The sequence below is a fragment of the Neomonachus schauinslandi genome, chromosome 13, assembly GCF_002201575.2.
Source record: "Neomonachus schauinslandi chromosome 13, ASM220157v2, whole genome shotgun sequence".
NCBI lineage: Eukaryota > Metazoa > Chordata > Mammalia > Carnivora > Phocidae > Neomonachus > Neomonachus schauinslandi.
This window is the reverse complement of record NC_058415.1, coordinates 31,103,916-31,130,056: the sequence shown is the minus strand read 5'-3', so window position 1 is coordinate 31,130,056 and position 26,141 is coordinate 31,103,916. Positions and strand designations below refer to the sequence as shown.

Here is a 26,141-nt window from a genome sequence, read left to right as displayed (position 1 = left end):
AAGCAGTTATGCTACACTGGTGTTTCTGATGAAACAAGATGATTTTAGGTGGTTTACTGACTCAGCATTAAATAACACTGAGTCACATAGCAAGAAAGTAATTTCTTTCTCTTGCAAGAAAGCTCTTTGTTTCTTGCTAATTTCCCTCTTAAATAAAAAAAGCAGGTCTCAGCCTTCCGTGATCATCAGTATCCTTCTAGGTCTGAATAAAAATACTTTTATTATCTTCTTTTTTATGGTTATCTTCTACTTATGGAAGATGATCCTGATTTTCCATTTAGGGTGGTGATAATTTAAGCCAAAAAAAATTTTAAATGAGTTGACTGAAAGAATAAATATTAGATAAATAATAGTATAGGTGATATGTAATTGTCAACAAAAAAATTTTAATGTTGTAATGCGCCATTCCACCATTCCACACCATTCTAGAATCTTTGATCCTTTATGATTACTTCTATATGTTTTTTTGAGAGGGCTTTGGCAGCCCAAAGAAGCTAAATTGCCATTGGAACATTTTAGGCAAGACATCAACCAAACTACCTTACACAACCTTCTGGTTTAACAAAAGCATTTTGTCATTAATTGTGATAGCATTGAGTCTTGAAGTGAAATGTAATTAAAACTGTATTATATGTATTACTCAAGATATAGGATCTCTGCAATGTGTTATTTTAGCATCATGAAATTTTAGAACACAGACATTACTGACACTTTCTTAATCAAGATGAATCTGACTATAATTTGGTAAGTCAATCAGCTCTTTGTCTTAAACCTATAAAGGTATCCTTTGTGAGCACTTCATGGCACAGACTCATCTGCAACAATTCTGTTAAGAGTTCATGTTGGTCAAAAGGTTGCTTCTTCAAAAATCAGAATAGTAGTTTGTTAGGTATTAGCCAAATTTCAACTAAAAAGAAATTGAATGGTCCCAGAACACACACTTGAACTCTGTCTCAGAAAATAACACCATAAATTTATTAGAATTACTACTAGCACAAATAGTATCAGGCATTACAATGTTTATTGACAAAGTTTTTTCCATTTTAAGATTTCTCATCATTCCCTCAATTAGTATTGCCAGGTGATGTACACTGTTTCTACAGTATTCTGAAGCAGAACATTAGATGTCCATATTAAATTCCAGCAAAAGTGTAAAGGAAATCATTTCATCATCTCTCAGCATTCTCACGGTGAATAAGGTGGTGGTGACTGTTCTACAGAGAGTTTCTCATAGGCAGGTGGAGCACTGGGAACCTGTGAGAATGAGAAAGGGAGAGTATGGGCTTGGCAACAGTGCATAGGTTTCTGGGAGAGGGGTAAAGTTAGCGGTCAGCATCATATTTATACTACTTCTCTGGACTGAAACTTGTAAGTGCCCACATTTAATTCCCACCCAACAAGATAATCATTGTTAAATTTCACAAGTGTTGTATGTTGAAACATTGAGGGTGGGGAGGAGTAGAGAAAAATAGAGCTAACAGCCTTCCCCAAATCTCAAAAACTTATTTATACCTTCATTATCCTTGTCAGTAGAAGTCCCAAGCCCTAACTGGTGAATTCTTGAACGCTGTTTAAAGTCACTAATATACATTACATTGATACCACATAGATAGATCCTTGTAGTTGTGTCTAAAGACCAGTGCTATTGTCAATACAGCACAAATGTGTTAGGCCTTCATTTAATGCTCACAACAATTCTAGGAGTATTTTCATTGTTTTCATGTTGTATGTTGGAAAACTGAGTTACAGGGAAGTCAAGTTACTTGTCCAAGGTCATAAACTTCTCAGTAATTTGGCTCCAGAGTCTGTTCTTTAAACCATTATGATATACTGCATCTGTACCAATGCCGGCCAGTAGAAATAGAGTATAACACATATGTGGTTTTAAAGTTTCTAGTAGGTGCATTACAAAAATAAAAAGAAACGGGTAAAATTAATCTTCATAATATAGTTTATTTAATCCCACATATCAAAATATTATCATTTCAACATGTAATTGATATAAAAATCATTAATGAATTATTTATATTCTTTTCCTCGTACCGAATCTTTGAAATCTGGTATGTATTAGAACATTTTAATTCAAATTACTCAATAGCCACATGTGGCCAGCAGCTACCCTGTTGGACTGAACAGCTTATACAATTAATCACAGATGCTTTTTTCCCCTCCCTTATATATATCTACATTCAGAAAAAGGCAAACATACTAAAGACATAAGACAAAAAGTATTGTATCCAGAATCAAGTTCTTCCTTTGGATCTTACATGTAGGGATTTCATCATTGATCCTGGAAAATCTGGGTATGAGAGGACACAATTTAAGAAAATCTCTGTGCGGGGGCGCCTGGGTGACTCAGTCGGTTAAGCGGCTGCCTTTGGCTCAGGTCATGATCCCAGGGTACTGGGATCGAGCCCCGCATCGGGCTCCCTGCTCGGCAGAGAGCCTGCTTCTCCCTCTCCCTCTGTCTGCCGCTCTGCCTACTTGTGCTCTCTCTCTCTCTCTCTGTTAAATAAATAAAAAAAAAAGAAAAAGAAAATCTCTGTGTGTCCCTGTTTTTTAATCTTTGTTATTGTTTATTTTTTATTATGATAAAATATACATAACAAAATTTACCATTTTAACCATTTTTAAATGTACAGTTTAGTAGCATCAAGTATTTTCACATTGCTCTTGCTCTTTAAATTGGAATAATTTTATTCCTTTGAGTTAAAAGCAGCCATATAATAAACACTGAAATGCAGGATCTCAACCTACCACAGGTTCACAGTTATTCTCTTGAAACGGGAATTTGCTGTCCTGGTGACCAAACCTCTCAAATGGACATCTTCCTGTTAAGGTACTTTGAGTGCCAGTATGAATATTTTTGTCCTGAAATGTGAATGCATGAAGGTCAGTGGGTAAGAAAAAAAGAATTCAGTTCAGTAAGAAAAGAGAAGAAAGCTGAAGTTATTTTTAAGAATAGGTTTTAATCTTGGTTCTGTCATTTACCTGCAATGTGTCCTCAGGCTAGTCACTTTACCTCTCTGAATCCTATCTGTAATAATGAAGATAATACCACCTACCTTTCAAGAGTTGTAGGAATTAAAACTAAAGATAAAGCACTTAGTACAGTGCCTGACACCCATTAGTTAGTCATTGAATATTTCTGAAGGGAAGGAGAAAAAGAATTAATCTGAACAATGAACCTCAGAGAATGATCTTTTTAAAAGTTTTTGTTATCTCTTTGAGAGAGAGTGCATGAAGGGGGTTACGGGCAGAAGGAGAGGGAGAAGCAGACTCCTTGCTGAGCAGGGAGCCTGATGCAGGGCCTGACCCCAGGACCCTGAGATCATGACCTGAGCCAAAGGCAGATGCGTAACTGACTGAGCTACAAAGGTGCCCCAGAACCTCAGAGAATGATTGCAAGTGGAGGTGATCAAATTAGTGAGGTATCTTAGGGCAAGCATAAGAGAAACGGCAGCAGGGACACACTGCCTATTTCTGCCTTTTCCATAATGACAGCAAAATATTTAAACACTACGAATGCATATGTTGTGGTAGAAATGTTGTGGTTGTAGCCTGAGCTTCCAAGTCAAGTTGCAACATGATAAGTCAATCCAAGGCTAAGTTATGCACCCTGAGTTATTGTGGGGAGGGGTGGGTGAAAGCTTAGTTTGGTGCTTTACATAGGTTTAGGGGTGATATTCTCCATCCCTAGAATAGAATGACAACAGATTGTACAGGACAGAGACACATACCCTAGTGGGGACTTCAGGAGTTGTCCACCATGGTGAGATGGAGTATTTCATCACTGACATAGTTTAAAATTGCTGGCACATTGTGATAATAAAAAGACTAACCTTTAGGTTCTTTTATTATTATTGTTAAATTCTCCACAGTGGTGGTTCTCAAACTTTAGCATGCATCAGTATCACCTGAGGGCTTGTTAAACACAGATTGCTGGGCCCACATCCAGAATTTCTGACACAATAGATCTAGGGTGAGGCCCCTAATTTGCATTTCTAACAAGTTCCCAGGTGATACTGTCAAAACTGCTGATCCAGGGCCGCATGGAGAACCACTGCTCTGCACACAAAGCACCGCCTGCACCTGGGTGACCCAGCTATACTCGGATCCTTAGAAGGACTGGGCAGATAATGCATAGGGGCCAGAGGGGCCAAGTAGGGGCCATAGAAAAGGAGGCTGTGCAGATGCTGAGCAGCTCTTCAGCCTTTTCTGCAGATTGTGACTGATCATTGGGGTCTACTAGGTTGGAAGAGGGCATCAAGGTAGGTTTCTCAGGGAGAAGTGTTTGGAACATCAATGAGGTGAAGCCAGACATGGATTGGGCCTGATAACGACAGTCTGCAGACTGTAAAGAAGTGGTTTTCCTTAACTCTAGTCTGAAATTATTATTGATGCTACCCCCCTGGAAGAATATATGCACAAGGGCCCTAATCTTGATGTAAGGATGCAGGAAGTTTCTGCATCTCTCCTCAACTCCCAGCAATATGCTGCAGGTAAGGTATTTAATGCATTTTCTCCCTTTACCTCAATTATCACTTCTACTCGTTTTCTTTTTTTTTTTTTTAAAGATTTTATTTATTTATTTATTTGAGAGAGAGAGAGAAACAGCATGAGAGGGGAGAGGGTCAGAGGGAGAAGCAGGCTCCCCGCTGAGCCGGGAGCCCGATGTGGGACTCGATCCCAGGACTCCGGGACCATGACCTGAGCCAAAGGCAGTCGCTTAACCAACTGAGCCACCCAGGCGCCCCTCGTTTTCTTATTTATAAATTTCTCACCTGCCATAGGATAGGAGCATGATCTACTCCCCCAGCTCACTGCCAGTTCTCTGCATTTGCATTCAAACTTCAGCATGCATTTTAAAAGGCAGCTTCCTGGGTCTCACCTTGAGAGAGGGTCCCAGAATCTGCATTTTAGCAAGAGCTCCAGGAGATTTGAGTACAGGGGCTCCTGACCATGCATTGAGAAACAACATATGAGAAATGAGTATAAACTGAGCTGTCAACAGGGAATTCAAAATTCTTCTCCAAGAATCAAAAAGCATTATGTCCTAAACTTCTAAGTGAAAGGATAAAGTTGGTAAACACAAAAATAACTTTAATCCCCTTACAAATCATTTCCTGCTGAAACAAGTTGCCTCAAAAAGCAGTCTTTCCATGGGCGCCTCTCCCTCTGACCCTCCTCTCTCTCATACTCTCTCATTCTCTCTCTCGCAAATAAATAAAATCTTAAAAAAAAAAAAAGCAGTCTTTCCATTCAAAAGATGTTTTTCAGGGCTAAAGAGAATTGTGTCAGTGGAAACATTTTAAGAAATCTTAATTCCAACCAACTTTGCTACCATTCAATGGCCAATGAAAGTGGGTGAGTAAATTTTTCAAAGCTTAAAACAGGTTGCTAAAGGTGGACTAACTCAGGTATCTGAAGCTTGCATTTATTGTCACATATCCTTTGGCTTACTAGTATTATTTTTTTAAGTAAGCTCCATACCCAGTGTAGAGCCCAATGTAGGGCTTGAACTCCTGACCCTGAGATCAAGAACTGAGCTGAGGTCAAAAGTCAGACACTGAACCAGCTGAGCCACCCAGGCACCCCTATGTCCTTCAGTTTTGAAATCAAAAGAATCCTCCTCATTGGGTGTGGAGCCTAATAAATAAATAAATACATAAATACATAAATAAATAAAACAAAACAAAATAAAATGAAAAAAAAATCTCCAAAGAGAGGCAGGGAGGCAATTAAGCAATTAAATGCAGTACTTAGTGCACTATTGTACATAATTTTGCATAAATTTCTTAGACCACTGATTCTCAACCCAGCTTTTCAGGACACGTGAAAGTCTCAAAACAAAATTTTAATATTAATTTAAAAATAAATGACAGCATTTTTAGACGCTATGGGAACCAGAGAATTTAAACACAGCTCCATCTCGAGGGGGTGGAGCAAGATGGTGGAGGAGTAGGAGACCCGGATTTTGTCTGGTCCCAGGAATTCAGCTGGATAGGGATCAAACCATTCTGAACATCTACGAACTCAACAGGAGATCAAAGAAAAGAATAGCAGCAACTCTGAACAGAAAAGCGACCACTTTCTGGAAGGTAGGTGGTGTGGAGAAGTGAATCCAAGGTGATATTCGGGAGGATAGATGGCAGGGGAGAGGCCTCTGTCGGCCACTTCTGGCAAGTGATAGAGCCACGGAGCACAAAATCGGAACTTTTGGAAGTCGGCACCGCTGAGGGATGACGCTCCAGGGGGTAAGCGGGGGGGGGGGGGAACCCTCGTGGGACAGTGTGGTCTTGGGGCCCTCAGGGTCACAGAAAGACTGGGGGGTGCCTGAGTGTGGCAGAGGTCCCAGGTATCAAAGCGGGGAAGCCAGCTGCAGAGAGGGAGCAGAGGAGCGGGCTCTCAGCTCGGGGTTGCCATAAACCGTGATCCGTGGCACAGTCGGGCCACTGCTCCTCCAGCAGGGACCCAACAAGCGGCAGATCCAGGGAGACTCCCCTTCCTCCTCCAGGAGGAGCACGCGGGAGAGCACCGCAGGGATCTGCTGGGTTTGAAGACTCTGCACGGGGTCGTGTGCCAGAGATAGAAATGCTCAGTCACAGGCCGGGAGAGCACGGAGTGCAGCGGAGAGTGGGGAGACGGGAGTGACTGACTGCTTTTCTCTGGGGGCTCACTGAGGAGCGGGGCCCTGAGTTCTCCGCTCCTCCACGGCAGAGATTGGGAGGCTGCCATTTTCACTCTAGTCCGCCAAAGCTGGACGGAAAGCTTGCAGGGAAGAAAAGCTCCCAAGAGCAAACCCGAGCAGATTACTTAGTCCGGCCAGCAAGGACGGGGCAATTCCACCTCCGGCAAAGACATTTGGGAACCGTGGCAACAGGCCCCTCCCCAGAAGATCAGCAAGAACAGCCAGCCAAGACCAAGTTTATGGATCAATGAGAACTGCAGAACTCCAGCGCTAGGGGAATAATGCACATGGAATCCATGGCTCTTTTACCATGATTCTTTAGTCTTTCACAGGGAATTTTTTTTATTTAACTTTTTTTTTTTAATTTTTCTTTTTCCCTTTTTCAACCAGCATCTTATCAACCCCTTTTAAAAACATTTTTATTTTTCGTTTCTAGAGTCATATTCTATCCCTTCATAGTAGATACCCTTATTTTTGACATATATATATATATAAGTAGTTCTCTCTTTAAAATTTTGAGAAACTTTCTTCTAATAGATCAAAATATACCCTAAATCTCTAGTGTGTGGCTTTGTTCTAGTCTCCTGTCTGATTACATTCTCTCCCTTTTTTTCTTTTTTCTTTTTCTTAAAATCCTCTTCTTTCTTTTTTCAAACAACTTTTTATCTTGTTGATTCCTTTTATAAAATTTTTTATAATTTTCATCTTTAGAGTCATATTCCATCCTGTCATTGAATCAACACATTTTTGTACATATATAAGTTTTTCTTTCTTTAAAATTTTGGGAGGCACATTCTTCTAACAGACCAAAATACACCCCAAATCTAGTGTGTGGCACTGATCTATGCACCAGCCTGATCATATTTGATCATATTTTGGTTTTTTTGGTTTTGTTCTGTTTTTGTTTGTTTTTATCCTTTTCTTTTTCTTTTTTTTTTTCTTTCTTTTTCTTTCCCTTTCTTTTACCCTGACTTCAGGTCTTTTCTGATTTGTTTAGAGTATATTTTCTGGGGACGTTGTTTCCCTGTTAGCATTTTGTTCTCTCATTCATCTATTCTCCTCTGGACAAAATGACAAGACGAAAAAATTACCTCAACAAAAAGAACAAGAGGTAGTACTGACTGCCAGGGACCTATTCAGTACGGACATTAGTACAATGTCGGATCTAGAGTTCAGAATCATGATTTTAAAGATACTAGCTGGGCTTGCAAAAAGCATGGAAGTTATTAGAGAAACCCTTTCTGGAGAAATAAAAGAACTAAAATCTAACCAAGTCGAAATAAAAAAGGCTATTAATGAGGTACAATCAAAAATGGGGGTGCTAACTGCTAGGATAAATGAGGCAGAAGAGAGAATCAGTGATATAGAAGACCAAATGATGGAAAATAAAGAAGCTGAGAAAAAGAGAGATAAACAACTACTGGATCACGAGGGCAGAATTTGAGAGATAAGCGATACCATAAGAGGAAACAACATTGGAATAATTGGGATTCCAGAAGAAGAAGAAAGAGAGACAGAGGCAGAAGGTATATTGGAGCAAATTATAGCAGAGAACTTCCCGAATTTGGGGAAGGAAATAGGCATCAAAATCCAGGAAGCACAGAGAACCCCTCTCAAAATCAATAAAAATAAGTCAACACCCCAACATCTAATAGTAAAACTTATGAGTCTCAGAGACAAAGAGAAAACCTGAAAGCAGCTCAGGACAAGAGATCCGTAACCTACAATGGTAGAAACATTAGCTTGGCAAAAGATTTATCCACAGAGACCTGGCAGGCCAGAAAGGACTGGCATGATATCTTCAGAGCACTAAACGAAAAAAATATGCAGCCAAGAATACTATATCCAGCTAGGCTGTCATTGAAAATAGGAGAGATAAAAAGCTTCCAGGACAAACAAAAACTAAAGGAATTTGCAAACACGAAACCAGCCCTACAAGAAATCTTGAAAGGGGTCCTCTAAGCAAACAGAGAGCCTAAAAGCAACACAGACCAGAAAGGAACACAGACAATATACGGTAACAGTCACCTTACAGGCAATACAATGGTACTAAATTCCTCTCTTTCAGTAGTTACCCTGAATATAAATGGGCTAAATGCCCCAATCAAAAGACACAGGCTATCAGATTGGATAAAAAAACAAAACCCATAGATATGCTGTCTGCAAGAGACTCATTTCAGACCCAAAGACACCCCCAGATTGAAAGTCAGGGGGTGGAAAACCACCTGCCATGCTAAAAGACACCAAAAGAAAGCTGGGGTGGCAATCCTTATATCAGACAAATTAGATTTTAAACCAAAGACTGTAATAAGAGACAACGAAGGACATTATATCCTACTTAAAGGGTCTATCCAACAAGAAGATCTCACAATTGTAGATATCTATGCCCCTAACATGGGAGCAGCCAATTATTTAGGCAATTAATAACAAAGGCAAAGAAACACATTGACAACAATACAATAATAGTGGGGGACTTTAACACCCCCCTCACTGAAATGGACAGATCATCTAAGCAAAAGATCAACAAGGAAATAAAGACTTTAAATGACACACTGGACCAAATGGACTTCACAGACATATTCAGAACATTCCATCCCAAAGCAATGGAATACACATTCTTCTCTAGTGCCCATGGAACATTCTCCAGAATCGATCACATCCTAGGTCACAAATCAGGTCTCAACTGGTAGCAAAAGATTGGGATCTTTCTCTGCACATTTTCAGGCCACAGTGCTTTGAAACTAGAACTCAATCACAAGAGGAAAGTCAGAAAGAACTCAAATACATGGAGGCTACAGAGCATTCTACTAAAGAGGGACGCCTGGGTGGCTCAGTCGTTAAGCGTCTGCCTTTGGCTTAGGTCATGATCCCAGGGTCCTGGGATTGAGCCCCGCATTGGGCTCCCTGCTCTGTGGGAAGCCTGCTTCTCCCTCTCTCTCCACCCCTGCTTGTGTTCTCTCTATCACTGTGTCTCTCTGTCAAATAAATAAATAAAATCTTTAAAAAAAAAAAAGAGCATCCTACTAAAGAATGAATGGGTCAACCAGGAAAATAAAGAATCATGGAAAAAATCATGGAAAAAATCATGGAAACCAATGAAAATGAAAACACAACTGTTCAAAATCCTTGGGATACAGCAAAGGCAGTCCTAAGAGGAAAGTATATAGCAATACAAGCCTTTCTCAAGAAACAAGAAAAGTCTCAGATACACAACCTAACCCTACACCTAAAGGAGCTAGAGAAACAACAGCAAATAAAGCCTAAACCCAGCAGGAGAAGAGAAATAATAAAGATCAGAGCAGAAATCAATGAAATAGAAACCAAAAGAACAGTAGAACAGATCAATGAAACTAGGAGCTGGTACTTTGAAAGAATTAACAAGATTGATAAACCCCTGGCCAGACCTCTCAAAAAGAAAAGAGAAATGACCCAAATCAACAAAATCATGAATGAAAGAGGAGAGATCACAACCAACACCAAAGAAATACAAACAATTGTAAGAACATATTATGAGCAACTCTATGCCAGCAAATTAGATAACCTGGAAGAAATGGATGCATTCCTAGAGATGTATCAACTACCAACCTGAACCAGGAAGAAATAGAAAATCTGAAAAGACCTATAACCACTAGGGAAATTGAAGCAGTCATCAAAAATCTCCCAACAAACAAAAGCCCAGGGCCAGATGGCTTCCCAGGGGAATTCTACCAAACATTTAAAGAAGAATGAATACCTATTTCTCTAAAACTTTTCCAAAAAATAGAAATGGAAGGAAAACTTCCAAACTCGTTTTACAAGGCCACCATTACCTTGAACCCAAAACCAGACAAAGACCCCATCAAAAAGGAGAATTACAGACCAATATCCTTGATGAACATGGATGCAAAAATTCTCACCAAAATACTAGCCAATAGGATCCAACAGTACATTAAAAGGATTATTCACCACAACCAAGTGGGATTTAGCCCTGGGCTGCAAGGTTGGTTCAACATGCCCAAATCAATCAAGGTGATACAATACATTAACAAAAGAAAAAACAAGAACCATATGATCCTCTCAATAGATGCAGAAAAATCATTTGACAAAGTCCAGCATCCTTTCTTGATCAAAACTCTTCAGAGTATAGGGATAGAGGGTACCTACCTCAATATCATAAAAGCCATCTATGAAAAATCTACAGTGAATATCATTCTCAATGGGGAAAAACTGAGAGCTTTCCCCCTAAGGTCAGGAATGCGGCAGGGATGTCCACTCTCACCACTGCTATTCAACATAGTATTAGAAGTCCTAGCCACAACAATCAGACAACAAAAAGAAATAAAAGGCTTCTGAATCAGCAAAGAAGAAGTCCAACTCTCACTCTTTGTAGATGATATGATACTTTATGTGGAAAACCCAAAAGACTCCACCCCAAAACTGCTAGAACTCATACAGGAATTCAGTCAAGTGGCAGGATATAAAATCAACACACAGAAGTCAGTGGCATTCCTATACACCAACAACAAGACAGAAGAAAGAGAAATTAAGGAGACGGTCCCATTTACAATTGCACTCAAAAACATAAGATACCTAGGAATAAATCTAACCAAAGAGGCAAAGGATCTGTACTCAGAAAACTATAAAATACTCATGAAAGAAATAGAGGAAGACACAAAGATGGAAAAACGTTCCATGCTCATGGATTGGAAGAACAAATATTGTGAAGATGTCAATGCTACCTAATGCAACCTACACATTCAATGCAATCCCCATCAAAATACCATCCACTTTTTTCAAAGAAATGGAACAAATAATCCTAAAATTTGTATGGAACCAGAAAAGACCCCGAAGAGCCAGAGGAATGTTGAAAAAGAAAAGCAAAGCTGGTGGCATCACAATTCCAGACTTCCAGCTCTATTACAAAGCTGTCAGCATCAAGACAGTATGGTTCTGGCACAAAAACAGACACATTGTTCAATGGAACAGAAGAGAGAACCCAGAAATGGACCCTCAACTCTATGGTCAACTCATCTTTGACAAAGCAGGAAAGAATGTCCAATGGAAAAAAGTCTCTTCAACAAATGGTGTTGGGAAAATTGGACAGCCACATGCACAAGAATGAAACTGGACCATTTCCTTACACCACACACAAAAATAGACTCCAAATGGTTGAAAGACCTCAATGTGAGACAGGAGTCCATTAAAATCCTAAAGGAGAACACAGGCAGCTACCTCTTTGACCTCAGTCACAGCAAGTTCTTCCTAGAAACATTGCCAAAGGCAAGGGAAGCAAGGGCAGAAATGAACTATTGGGACTTCATCAAGATAAAAAGCTTTTGCATAGCAAAAGAAACAGCCAACAAAACCAAAAGGCAACCGACAGAATGGGAGAAGATATTTGCAAATGACATATCAGATAAAGGGCTAGTATCCAAAATCTATAAAGAACTTCTTAAACTCAACACCCAAAGAACAAATGATCCAATCAAGAAATGGGCAGAGAACATGAACAGACATTTTTCCAAAAAGACATCCAAATGGCCAACAGACACATGAAAAAGTGCTCAACATCACTCGGCATCAGGGAAATCCAAATCAAAACCTCAATGAGATACCACCTCACACCAGTCACAATGGCTAAAATTAACAAGTCAGGAAATGACAGATGTTGGCGGGGATGCGGAGAAAGGGGAACCCTCCTACACTGTTGGTGGGAATGCAAGTTGGTGCAGCCACTCTGGAAAACAGTGTGGAAGTTCCTCAAAAAGTTGAAAATAGAGCTACTGTATGACCCAGCAATTGCACTACTGGGTATTTACCCCAAAGATACAAATGTAGGGATCCGAAGGTGTACGTGCACCCTGATGTTTATAGCAGCAATGTCCACAATAGCCAAACTGTGGAAAGAGCCAAGATATCCATTGACAGATGAATGGATAAAGAAGATGTATATATACAGTGGAATATTATGCAGCCATCAAAAGGAATGAAATCTTGCCATTTGCAATGACGTGGATGGAACTGGAGGGTGTTATGCTGAGTGAAATAAGTCAATCAGAGAAAGACATGTATCATATGATCTCACTGATATGAGGAATTCTTAATCTCAGGAAACAAACTGAGAGTTGCTGGAGTGGGGGTGGTGGGAGGCATGGGGTGGCTGGGTGATAGACGTTGGGGACGGTATGTGCTATGGTGAGGGCTGTGAATTGTGCAAGACTGTTGAATCTCAGATCTGTACCTCTGAAACAAATAATGCAATACATGTTAATGAAAAAAACAAAAGAAGAAGATAGCAGGAGGGGAAGAATGAAGTGGGGGAAATCGGAGGGGGAGACGAATGATGAGAGACCATGGACTCTGAAAAACAAACTGAGAGTCTAGGGGGGAGGGGCGTGGGAGGATGGGTTAGCCTGGTGATGGGTATTAAAGAGGGCATGTTCTGCATGGAGCACTGGGTGTTATGCACAAGCAATCAGTCATGGAACACTGCATCAAAGACTAATGATGTAATGTATGGTGATTAACATAACAATAAAAAATTTAAAAATTAAACATAGCTCCATTTCATAATAATTCCCAAAACTCTGCAAAGCACCGATGTAGACCTAGAGGAATGGAGACGTGGTAGGTTGAACTTGAACCTTACTTAGCAAAATGTTCACAGTGTCTGAGCTTATGACATTAAAGACTCTCTGTTATGGTTTAATTAAATTTAAGATTAGAGTACTGAAGCAGAAAGGGAAAAAAATCATTATATTTTAGTTTAGTACCATCAAGCTAGTAGTTGTGGACAGTTAGGAAATGGGTCCAACATACTGAATTTGTAGAGCTTTTACTCCTTAAAAGACTAAATCATTATGTTTTTGTATACAAACAGAATTAAAAATACAGAAGAAAATATATATTAAATAAAGACATAAATAAAGACTGATATACATCATATACATCACATACATCGCATGTGCCTAGGTGTAGAATAGAGCAAATGAGGCTCAGAGAAGTTAAAATCTAAGGTCACCAAGTAAGTCAATGACAGACAATGAGACCAAATCCTGATGCCAGGATTTGGGTGGCTGCTATGTGCCAGGCACTGGAGGTACCAAGATGAGCAAGAAATACTCTGTCCCAGTTCATAAATGGGGGAAAGAAAAAGGGTGGAAGAGGCAAAAAGTAAATAACCAATTACAAGGCAATGTTAAATCCGTGCTAGAGGTACAAATGGAATTCTGTGGCAGAGAGCAAAGTCCCTCCCTATCTGTGGGACAGCTACAGTGAAGTATCATATGAGCACAAGGTCCATCACTAAACTCCTAGCCCAAGGCTTTCCTATGGTACCTGATTTGGAATCTTATTCAGACTCAGCAACTTCTCCTTTCCACTAAATGTCAACATATTGGAGGGCTACTGCTCAGTGGCTGTGTCAGCCCCCAAACTTGCTTTGTCTGTCATGATTTGTATTTGGGACATTGGCAAAATGGGTATTAGGAAAGGGACACACGGGACTGTCCAAGCTTCCTGGCAAGGAGAAGAAGTCAAAGCTATAGCTGTCACCTTCTTCCTCCTGTCTTCAGACTGCCAAGCTCCAAATCCCCACCCACACCAACCCTCCCCTCGATCACAGAAACTTTTGTCTAAATTGTTTGCTGAGTGAGGAAGGGGACTTTCCAACATCTTTTGCTAAGATAATTTTTTCCATTATGTATAAACTCAGAAGTTTCAGATGTGTAATAAAAAAAGGAGAGAGGGAGGGAAGGGTGGAGGGAGAGAGAGAGGGAAAGAAAGAGGGAGGGAAAAAGAAAAAGGAGGGGAAAAGGCAGAGAGAAAAATTGCAACTCTCCTTTCATTCCATGCTCACTATAGAGAATACCTTTGGATGCTTAAGAGCTAAAGTCCTACCTGGCTTTGAAGTGAAACCTGTAGTTCTTATAGTTTAGAGACTCAATTGATGTTTCCCATTTGTGGAAGACCCTATGCCCTAAGACTGGACTGTGTAATTTGTTAGCTTCCTGCTCATTTGGGTAAAGAAGAAAAAATTGGGGAGAGAAAGAAAAGATGGCAGAGGAGTAGGGGGCCCTATTTCAACTGGTCCCCGGAATTGAGCTGGATATCTACCAGACCACTCTGAGCACCTACGACATCAGCCTGAGATGTAAAAAGATCTGGATCTCTACAAACAGAACATTGCAGGCAGTTAGTTTTGAGGTATGAAGCGGGGAGCCATGATTCTGCGGGCAGATATGGGAGGATAAACAGCAGCGGGAGGGTGCCTGGCCATGGGGATCCTACACCACCAGTGAGTGACAGCTTCATTCGCTGGGGATGGGGCACAGACTTGCAGACTGGTAGTGGTGGGGAAAGGACTTTAGGGCAGCCTCCGGGCGGAAAGCCAGAGCAACGGGGTCGCGTGTGCAAACTGGGAGCAGCTGGCGGTTTTAGAATCACAAAGGTCAGAGACGTGCTCCAACCTGGAGGCAGGACTGGGAGCACTGCGGAGGGGCGCACAACCCAGGATGCTGCAGTTTATAGCAGCACAGACAGAAATGGAGACAGTGTGGCCTGGAAGCGCACTGAAGAACAGATTGCGATCTCTCTGCTCTGAGGCAGAGGGTTGGAAACAGTCTCTTCTGCTCTGACTCTCGGAAGAGACAGAGAAAGCCACCAGGGAAAGCCACCAGAGAACAAAAGCCCCAAAAAACTTATTCCCACTGAGCCCATCCCCCACCACGGGGGGGGGCAGGGCAACTCTGCCCAAACAGGATTGCCTGAGTAACAGTAGGGCAGGCCCCTCCCCCAGAAGACAGGCTGGGAAAACAAGAGGCCAGCAAACCTAAGGTCCCAAGAAAACAGGAGCATCTTGCTTGGGTTCTGATCAATAATTTGGACTATGTACATTCCCTCAAACACCCATCAACAGAATGACTAGGAGGAGGAACCCCCAAAATAGAAAAGACTCAGAGATTATGGCTTATGCTGCAGATTTACAAATGGATGCAGATATAACCAAGATGTCGGAGATGGAATTCAGGCCAGCAAATGTGAAGACAATAGCTAGAATGGAGAAATCGATTAATGGCAACATAGAGTCTCTAAGGGCAGAAATGAAAGGTGAATTGGCAGAACTTAAAAATGCTGTCAATGAGATCCAATCCAATCTAGATAATCTAACAGCTAGGGTAAGGGAGGCAGAAGAAGGAATAAGCGACCTGGAAGACAATATAATAGATAAAAAGGGAAAAGAGGAGGCCAGGGAAAAACAACTCAGGGTCCATGAAAATAGAATCAGAGAAATAAGTGACACCATGAAGCGTTCCAATGTCAGAATAATTGGAATCCCGGAGGGAGTGGAGAGAGACGACTAGAAGATGTATTTGAGCAAATTGTAGCTGAGAGATTCCCAAATCTGGGGAATTAAACAAACATTCGTATCCTAGAGGCAGAGAGAACCCTTCCCAAGATCAAGGAAAACAGCCAACCCGCTGGAATGTAATAGTAAAACTCACAAATCTTAGAACCAAGGAAACCATCTTAAGGGCAGTTAGGGGGAAGAGATTCCTTATGTACAGAGGGAGGAACATCAGAATAACGTCAGACCTATCCACAGAGACCTAGAAAGCCAGAAAGGGCTGGCAAGACATATTCAGGGTACTAAATGAGAAAAACGTGTAGCCAAGAATACTTTATCCAGCAAGGCTGCATTTAGAATGGATGGAGAGATGCAGAGCTCCCAAAACTGGCAGAAAATGAAAGAATATGTGACCACTAAGCCGGCCCTGCAAGAAATATTAAGGGGCGTTCTAAAAAAGGATAAAGACCCCAAGAGTGATATACAACAGAAATTTACAGGGACAATCTATAAAAACAACGTCTTCACAGGCAACATGATGACAATAAATTCATATCTTTCAATAATCACTCTCAACGTCAATGGCCTAAATGCTCCCATAAAATGGCATAGGATTGCAGATTGGATAAAAAGACAGGACCCATCCATATGCTGCCTACAGGAGACTCATTTTGAACCTAAAGATACATCCAGACTGAAAGTGAGGTCCATCTTCCATGCCAGTGGACCTCAAAAGAAAGCTGGGGTAGCAATTCTTATATCAGACAAATTAGATTCTAACTAAAGTCTGTAGTTAGAGACACAGAAGGACACTATATCATTCTTCATTCAATCAATGTGATAGAACATATTTATAAGAGGAGGGAGAAGAATCATATGGTCTTCTCAATTGAAGCAGAAAAAGCATTCGACAAAATGCAACATCCTTTCCTGATTAAAACTCTTCGGAGTATAGGGATAGAGGGAACATTCCTCAAGTTCATAAAAACCATCTATGAGAAACCCACAGCGAATATCATCCTCAATGGGGAAAAGCTGAGAGCCTTTCCCTTAAGATCAGGAACACGACAAGGATGCCCACTCTCACCACTTTTGTTCAGCATAGTACTAGAAGTCCTAGCAACAGCAATCAGACAACAAAAAGAAATAAATGGTATTCAAATTGGCAAAGAAGAAGTCAAACTCTCTCTTTTTGCAGATGACATGATACTTTATGCAGAAAACCAAAAGACTCCACCCCCAAATTACTAGAACTCATACAGCAATTCAGTAATGTGGCAGGATACAAAATCAATGCACAGAAATCAGTTCCTTTCTTTTTTTTTTTTAAAGATTTTATTTATTTATTTGAGAGAGAGAATGAGATAGAGAGAGTATGAGAGGGGGGAGGGTCAGAGGGAGAAGCAGACTCCCCGCCGAACAGGGAGCCCGATGCGGGACTCGATCCCGGGACTCCAGGATCATGACCTGAGCCGAAGGCAGTCGCTTAACCAACTGAGCCACTCAGGCGCCCCAAAATCAGTTCCTTTCTTATACACTAACAACGCAACTGTAGAAAGAGAAATTAGAGAAACGATTACATTTACAATAGCACCAAAAACCATAAGATATCTCAGAATAAACCTAACCAAAGAGGTAAAGCATCTATACTCTAGGAACTACAGAACACTCATGTAAGAAATTGAAGAAGACACAAAAAGATGGAAAAATATTCCATGCTCATGGATCAGAAGAATAAACATTGTTAAAATGTCTATGCTACCCAGAGCAATCTATACCTTCAGTGCTATCCCAATCCAAATTCCAATGACATTTTTCAAAGTGCTGGAACAAACAATCCTAAAATTTGTATGGAATCATAAAAGACCCCGAATCGCCAAGCAAATGTTGAAAAAGAAAAAACAAAGCTGTGGGCATCACGTTGCCCGATTTCAAGCTATATTCCAAAGCTGTGATCACCAAGACAGCATGGTACTGGCACAAAAACAGATATATAGACCAATGGAACAGAATACAGAGCCCAGATAGGGACCCTCAGCTCTATGGTCAAATAATCTTTGACAAAGCAGGAAAAAATATGCAATGGAAAAAAGACAGTCTTTTCAATAAATAGTGCTGGGAAAATTGGACAGGCACATGCAGAAGAATGAAACTCGACCACTCTCTAACACCATTCACAAAGATAAACTCAACGTGGATGAAAGACCTCAATGTGAGACAGGAATCCCTCAAAATCCTAGAGGAGAACATAGGCAGTAACCTCTTTGACATCGCCCACAGCACTTTCTTTCAAGATACATCTCCAAAAGCTAGTGAAACAAAAGCAAAAATGAACTTTTGGGACTTCATCAAGATAAAAAGCTTCTGCACAGCAAAGGAAACAGTCAACAAAACAAAGAGGCAACCCATAGAATGGGAGAAGATATTTGCAAATGACACTACAGATAAAGGGCTGGTATCCAAGATCTATAAAGAACTTCTCAAACTCAACACCCAAAAAACAAATAATCAAGTCAAAAAAATGGGCAGAAGATATGAAAAGACACTTCTGAAGAAGAAATACAAATGGCTAACAGACACAGGAAAAAATATTCATCATCATTAGCCATTAGAGAAATTCAAATCAAAACCACATTGAGATACCACCTTACACCAGTTAGAATGGCAAAAATGGACAGGGAAAGAAACAACAAATGTTGGACAGGTTGTGGAGCAAGGGGAACCCTCTTACACTGTTGGTGGGAATGCAAGTTGGTACAGCCACTTTGGAAACAGTGTGGAGGTTCCTCAAATTTTAAAAATAGAGCTACCCTATGACCCAGCAATTGCACTCCTGGGTATTTACCCCAAAGACACAGATGTAGTGAAAAGAAGGGCCATATGCACCCCAATGTTCATAGCAGCAATGTCTGCAATAGCCAAACTGTGGAAAGAGCCGAGATGCCCTTCAACAGATGAATGGATAAAGTAGTTGTGGTCCGTATATACAATGGAATATTACTCAGCCATCAGAAAGGATGAATTCCCAACTTTTACATCACAATGGATGGGACTGGAGGAGATTATGCTAAGCGAAATAAGTCAAGTAGAGAAAGTCAATTATCATATGGTTTAACTTATTTGTGGAACATAAGGAATAGCATGAAGGACATTAGGAGAAGGAAGGGGAAAATGAAGGGGGGCGGAATCGGAGGGAGAGATGAACCATGAGAGACTATGGACTCTGAGAAACAAACAGGGTTTTGGGGGGGGGATTGGTTAGCCTGGTGATGGGTATTAAGGAGGGCACATACTGCATGGAGCACTGGGTGTTATACGAAAACAATGGATCGTGGATCACTACATCAAAAACTAATGATGTATTGTGTGGTGACTAACATAATATAATTAAGAAAAAAAAAAAAAAGGAGAGAGGGAAACATACCATAAGAGACTCTTAATGACAGAGAACAAACTGAGGGTTGATGGAGAAAGGCGTGTGGGGACTGGGCTAGATGGGTAATGGGCATTAAGGAGGGCACTTTTTATGAGCACTGGATGTTGTATGTAATGATGAATCACTGAATTCTACTCCTAAAGCCAATATTGCATTGTATGTCAACTAACTAGAATATAAATAAAAATAAATAAATAAATAAATAATAAGTAAGTATAAAAAAGAAGAAGAAAAAATTCCGTCAATACCATATTGGCCATCAAAAGAGAATGGACCCTCTTAAAAACCCAGTGGTCCTTTGTGCTGCTGAGGGGTGGACGGTTTCCTCATTGTAGTGATGGCTGGGTGGGCCCTAGGTATGCTAAGTTGCTTGGTATAACAGAGTTAGAACTTGGAACTCCCAGGGAACCTGGGAGGAAAGCGGTAAGGCAGAAAGGTGAGATAAGCAGGCCACTAAATGGAGGAACAGAACCATTGGGAATTCCCAGGAGGATTGGTAAGACCTGGAGCATCTCACATGCTGCTGTTTGCTGTGCAAAGAGGATCAGGACCCCTGCCCCTGTACCCCACAATTATCAGAGCTCAGCTACACACATAATGAAGCACTCAAGTTTGCTGTGAGTGGAACCAAAGAGACGGGCCAAGTTTCTGGTTGAGGTTCATGCCAAGGCAGAAGTAAAGGAAGAGCTGCAAGAAGTATGAAGTACAGAAAGACTCATCGGAACCAGAAATGAGAGCTAAAGGTGATCATGAGAATGTTATCCCACTCCCTAGAAATTCAGAGGAAGAAGGGCAAGGGGGTCCTGGATCTGGAGTGATCCCAACAGTGGAAATTTTACTGACCCTCAAGCTTCTGTATCCACTTCGTCTTCTACAATACCAACAGCCAATGAGCAGCAAAATTCCCAGGATCACCATCAGGATGCCAATCCCTGCAGCCCTGGCCCAAGAAATAGACAAATTCATCTGGGTACAGAAACCTTGTTCTAGATTGTGAAGAAACATGCATCAATCTTCAATCTTCACCGGGACTTTGCCAGCCCAAAGCCACACATCCCATTCCCCAAGTAGTTTCCCACCCCACCCTGCACCACACTGACCACACACCAGGCCTCCAGCACCTATATCCAGGGACAGGAGCTTCTTTAGGAGCCTCACAGGTGTGTGCCCACAAAAGTAGTGCTAACTGGCATGGCCTAAGCACCCAAGTTCCAGGCACAAGAGGTGCAGTAGCAACTGACCTGTATGTGAACAATGTATTTACAGAGACTGAGTTATCTTTTCTTTTCATCAGGGCTAGTTTAAAATATTTTCCCCAACTATCATTCCACAAAAAGGATTAATAATTAACTTTGACTTAAGATCTACTCTAAGCTGGGTGCCGTGATGAATATTCCACATGTATTAGATTATTTAATTCTCACAACAACCCTGTAAAGTAGGCACCACTTATCATCCCCATTTCACAGATGAGGAAATAGATTCAGATGTTAAGTGTCTTCCTGATGGGCATACAGAGGTAGCACAAGATGGAGCCAGGATTTGAACTTGAGTTAGTCTCATTTGTGTTTGTGTCCTCTTTGTCTGAAACTCGCCCCCTCACTCCTTGCCCATGACTAATATATCATGTTCAAAGACTCAGCATAACCCCTCCCAGGATGATGGCAACCCATTCTGGCTTCTCTCCGTGGTAATCAGCAGTGTGCTTACCTGTCTCTTTTAGGAAAGGAGCTCCCAAATGAGATTTTTGGTTCTGGGTTTGGTTTTTAATTTGTGTCCTTAATGCCATTAATGCCATTAATGTCCTTAATGTCCTTAATGAAAAGGTCAGGCACACTGGGTGTTTCAAAAAATATTTCTTGAAGATGGATGGATGGATGGATGGATGGATGGACAGTTGGATGGGTGGCCAAACATATTAATAAAAAATGAACAAACTGCAAAATGAATGAGCCATTTAATGTCCTCTCTAAAATAACTATTTATAAATGTGTGGATTTTGGGCATGATGCTAGCCCCAACATCATTATTTTTTTCCATTTGCAGTTGGAACTGAAGATCTGAAATGCCATCTTTAAAGATGCATCCTTCTTTGTCCTAACAGCTTAATTCTCTGTTACTTTCACCTCTTGTGGGTCATTGACATTCTAGTGAAAATGAGGGGATCCACAACTTTCCACAGAGCAGGTTTTTTGGGGGGGATGGAGAAAAGGTAATGAAGAGAAAGAGAGAGCATGTAAAGCAGCCACCGAGGGCTTAGAGCTGGCACATTCCAACTGAAGGGGTGGAAATAGGGCTTGTGGGATTTAGAGGTCTCCAAGACTATAACTATTGCATGGGGATTCCAGAGCCCAGCCTAGCTGTTGGGACATGTGTCTCATATTTACATTCAACTAGGCAAGCTTCTCTCCTCTCAGGCCTCTGCTTGCTCCAGGAGTCCAGTTCAGGATCACTAAGGACCAAACCAGATGAGTCAGTCCTTTCTGCTTACTCTGTTATCACCTGAGTGATCTGGAAAAGATATTTCAGAATGGAGCTGGGGATAGAGCCCTGAGGATGCTGAGATAAGAGGCCTGATCTCTCCAGCCTGCTTGGCTGCCAAGTCAGAGATGCCACCTGACATTTGGAGTCAGAGACTGCAGATATTCAGTAAGCACCTCCCAATTGGCCAGGCATGAATTATTAAAAGATATAGCACTGGGGCTCAGCCTTGGGGAGAACTGTCTGAGCTGAACCTAGAGCAAAGCTGTAGTGTCACTGAGACTGCTCTGCTCCTCAGCAGCAGGATGCAATCTGGACATCTAAGCCAGCCTTTTGAGCCGTGTGTCCAGTGGCCCATGGGAATGATTAGTTACCACAAGGCCCTGGAAATAGGGCCGAAGCTATGCTTTCCCTGTATAACACTATAAATTAGCTAACATCTGCCTGATTTTCCACATCACAGCTTGATCAAAGTGGAGAGTGCTGTGACTTGCTAAAAAAGGGCTCTGCAGAGCTGGATGATTTATAGGAGATTGAGCAGCTGAAGGTGAATCAAGATATAGCTGAGGTTTCTCCTGGAGAGATCTTTGCCTTATACCACCTACCTGACCACCTCCTTCTCAAGGCAGCTCAGGCATCAAGTCTATCCTGTCCATCTCTAAACAGGATGGAAGACAGTGCTGGATAAAAACTCTGACCTAATTATGCTGCTCAGTCCACCCACTTTGTGGATCATGAAGCTGAGACCTACCAAGACTCATCAACATCACCACCACCTTAGCAGCTACTCTGTAATTCACTGAGCACTGATTTGTGCCAAGCATTGTGCCAGTCACCCCACATATAGGCTTTTATTTCATCCTCACAATAATCCTCTGAGGTTGATATGATGTTCATGTCACAGCTGGTATCCCCATGATTTTAAGCTGGTAAAATGCCCAAGGCTGTACAACTGGTAAGTGGCAGAACCAGCATTCACGGTGACTAGCCTAAGATACTCAACCGGTGCCTTTCCTGCTATATCATCCTTTCCTGAAATGAAGCTGTCACAAGGAGCATTCAGTGGGCTCTTGTGACTGAGGGCAGCTGATTCAATTCCTAGAATGCTTGTGCTTCAATTCCACCCACCAATTCTGTTCATCCCCTTGGACATCCTGACACAGACAGAGCTCTGTTCCAGTTTTTTATGCACAGTCACATTGCATTCACACACGTACCCAATGACTGACAGAGTGGAAAATATCAGGATATAGCCAGACACACCAAAAGAACTCACTACCCAGCTGGGCAGGACTCTCCAGAGTGTCACCAAATGCCTCCTGCAGTAGAGTCACCTGAGATGCATGTTAAAGTGCAGACTCTGAGCCCTACCCCCAGACCTACCAAATCAGCCTCTCCGGAAGCAAGGCCTGGGAAACTGCATTTTACAAGCTCCATGAGTGACTTATGCCCTCTTGACTGAGAGAACTTCTCAACCTCTTCTTACTGAGGTTTCACAGAGATACAGTTTGTTGAATCATCATAAAGAAGCTGAAACAACATCCTACCTAACATCATGTGTACACTAAACATACCCCAAAGAGTATATTTTTGCTCCTGGGACATTTTTTCAGAAGATCTCCCAATCCCCATTCCCAGCTGACCATGCAGAGATGTTAGAAAATCTCAGTAGGGTCTTCTGAGGAAATGCTCCCCGCCTAAATTCTTCCTCAGTGCCTTTAATGGGTTCTACATCTTGCTTGCCCCTGTTAGTTCACTCTAGTAAAGATTTTTCAATAGTTCCTTCCCAAGGGAGAGCAAGTTTGCAGGAAGTTCTGACTAGACCACTTAAGACATGGTCCAATAAAAACCTGGTACCTCATTTGTTCCATTGGAGTCTCCACTCAGAGGGTGGAACCAGATTTAGAGCACCACACTCTTGGGTACTCTAGTACATGCAGCTGTACTACAACACTTACATTTGCTAAAATTATTCTTGAGCCTAATTCTGCACTATACTGTAAGATTTTTTCAAAGATAAGGATGGCATCTCAGACTGACTATACATTGCTTAGCACTTTAAAATGCTGACTCATATAACTACTTATTTAAAATTAATTCATACTATTAAACACCTTTCCTTAGGATAAAATTATGATGCAGAAGTTATGACCAACATCCTCACCCTGGGGTCAGTCTGCAGGTGGAGTTGCACATACCTGCCCTACATTCTCACTAGCTCTTTGGCAACTCACCTTTGTTCTGTCTGCAAACCATCTCCAGGAGCCTGAGTGGAGTAGACAGAACAAGGCTTAAGTAAAGAGTCACTTTGCTCCAGACAGATGTTTTCTAGCTGGGGAACCTACAGCAAATGCCTAATAACTGAGAATACAGACAAAAAAAAAAAAAAAAAGCCAAAATCCAACTTGTTATCATTCCTATCTCCTTGCCTGTATGGCTTCAGAAGCCTGAGCCCCTTGTAGGGCCATGGGGTCCCCTCACCACATTACCAGGGATTTTACTCTCTGGAGAAATGAACACTAGAGAGATTTACTGACAAACATGTGCCTGTGGAAATCATCAGGATCTGTCATCAAACGGTGAACTGAAAACCCCACTGGGTTCAGTTTTGAACTTACTCTTCAGCTGTGATGTAGGAGTGGTTGTGCCCCTTCTTGGGGTAACCAAGGATGAAGTGAGCCTCTTCTCTTGGCATCTTGTGGGGACAGGCCACAGGACACCTAATAGCAGGGGCACACAGGCATCATTTAACACATTCAGAACATCCTCACTCAGCATTTCATAAATAGCCACAAAGACATTCTCTCCAGGTGAACATTAATGATAGCTGGGACCCTCTGGCTTCTCTCTGTGAAAGGATTTGTACTTGCTTTTTTCATTGATATCAAGTGGAAATTGCTCAGGTTTCTAACTGCTTCCACCAACTGAAAATTAATTTCAAAGAAGAAACTACAAACAAAAGCAAAAAACTTTGAAATTGAGTTATTATTGGGGTGGGGTGCTCTTCATTTGCTTTCAATTTGACTCTATACCACAAACATAGAGAAACAAAATACATTTTTTAAATATGACATTTTATTATTACTATTATTATTATTATTTTTAGAGAGGTGGGGGAGAGGAGCAGAGAGAGAGGGAGAGTGAGAATTTTAAGCAGGCTCCATGCCCAGCGTGGAGCCTAATGTGGGGTTTGATCTCACCACCCTGAGATCATGACCTGAGCTGAAATCAAGAATCAGATGCTTAACAAACTGAGCTACCCAGGTACCCCCATAAAATGCATTTTTATTCATTCCTTACTTTCCCTGGCACAAGACTTGTAAATAAAAGGAGTTATTTCTCACCAAAGATATTAATTTGATATCAATCTTTGGCCATATAGACAGTTAGATAACATATGAGTATGTGGCTGAGCACAGCATCCTCCAAGTCTACCTTCCAACAAAGGAAAAGCCTGGGCTTCTCCATGTTCATTCACCCTACTCAAAACAAGATGAGGACTCCCATAACCTGACTTTGTCTAATGATTTGTTTTCCCTCCCACTGAAATGAATTTTTGTTTCTCCCTCATTCAAGTCTCATGAATAGGGCTTAAATATGTATGTATGTATATATATACATACACACATATGCACAGAACATACATATTATAATACAAAATTTTAAACCATAATACAAACAAATAGACAAAAAGTTCATGAACTGCAGAGGTCATGATTAAAGTGTGCTGGTTGGAAACCAACAATGATTTGTTTCTCTTCTCTCCTTGCCATTGTGTATTTTTCTTCCCTCTGGTTCTCATGAATTTCAAAGGTCTGATAATAGAGTTATATTAATGAGCCTGTTTAAAATAGTAGGAGAGAAGTGGGAGAACAGAGTGGGGAATTTGCCACATGAACCCTTTCCATTGGGGCATTTTGTGTGTAACTTTTCCTTCCCAGTTGTAAAAAAGAAATTATAGTTGAACTCACTGATCATCTCAGGTGAATAATGTAGGGGTGAGCCCTGTGTTCAAAATTACAGATACAAAACTCAATTCTGTGTTAAATTGTTTTTGTAAATCTATGTAAACCCAGCAAACAGTGTAGGGACAACAAATGTACCTCATCCCAAACCAAGAGAAGCAGTCTTTCAAGTGACAGGAGAATACACAAGCAGAATCACAAGCAGGATGCAGCCTGAATAACTGCTTTTCCTTGTTCTCTGCT

General features: G+C 41.2%; 1 protein-coding gene across 1 annotated transcript; it reads right to left on the bottom strand.

Moving 5' to 3' along the window:
- Window positions 1–1,149: 1,149 nt before the first annotated feature.
- Window positions 1,150–24,649, bottom strand: MLANA (melan-A). The gene is made up of 4 exons (XM_021682403.1): window positions 24,552–24,649; window positions 20,296–20,392; window positions 2,758–2,871; window positions 1,150–1,254 (listed from the first exon to the last, which is right to left on the bottom strand). Exons 1-4 carry the CDS (start codon window positions 24,626–24,628, stop codon window positions 1,186–1,188), a joined length of 357 nt encoding a protein of 118 aa, XP_021538078.1. The 5' UTR covers window positions 24,629–24,649; the 3' UTR covers window positions 1,150–1,185.
- Between the last annotated feature and the right edge of the window lie 1,492 nt (window positions 24,650–26,141).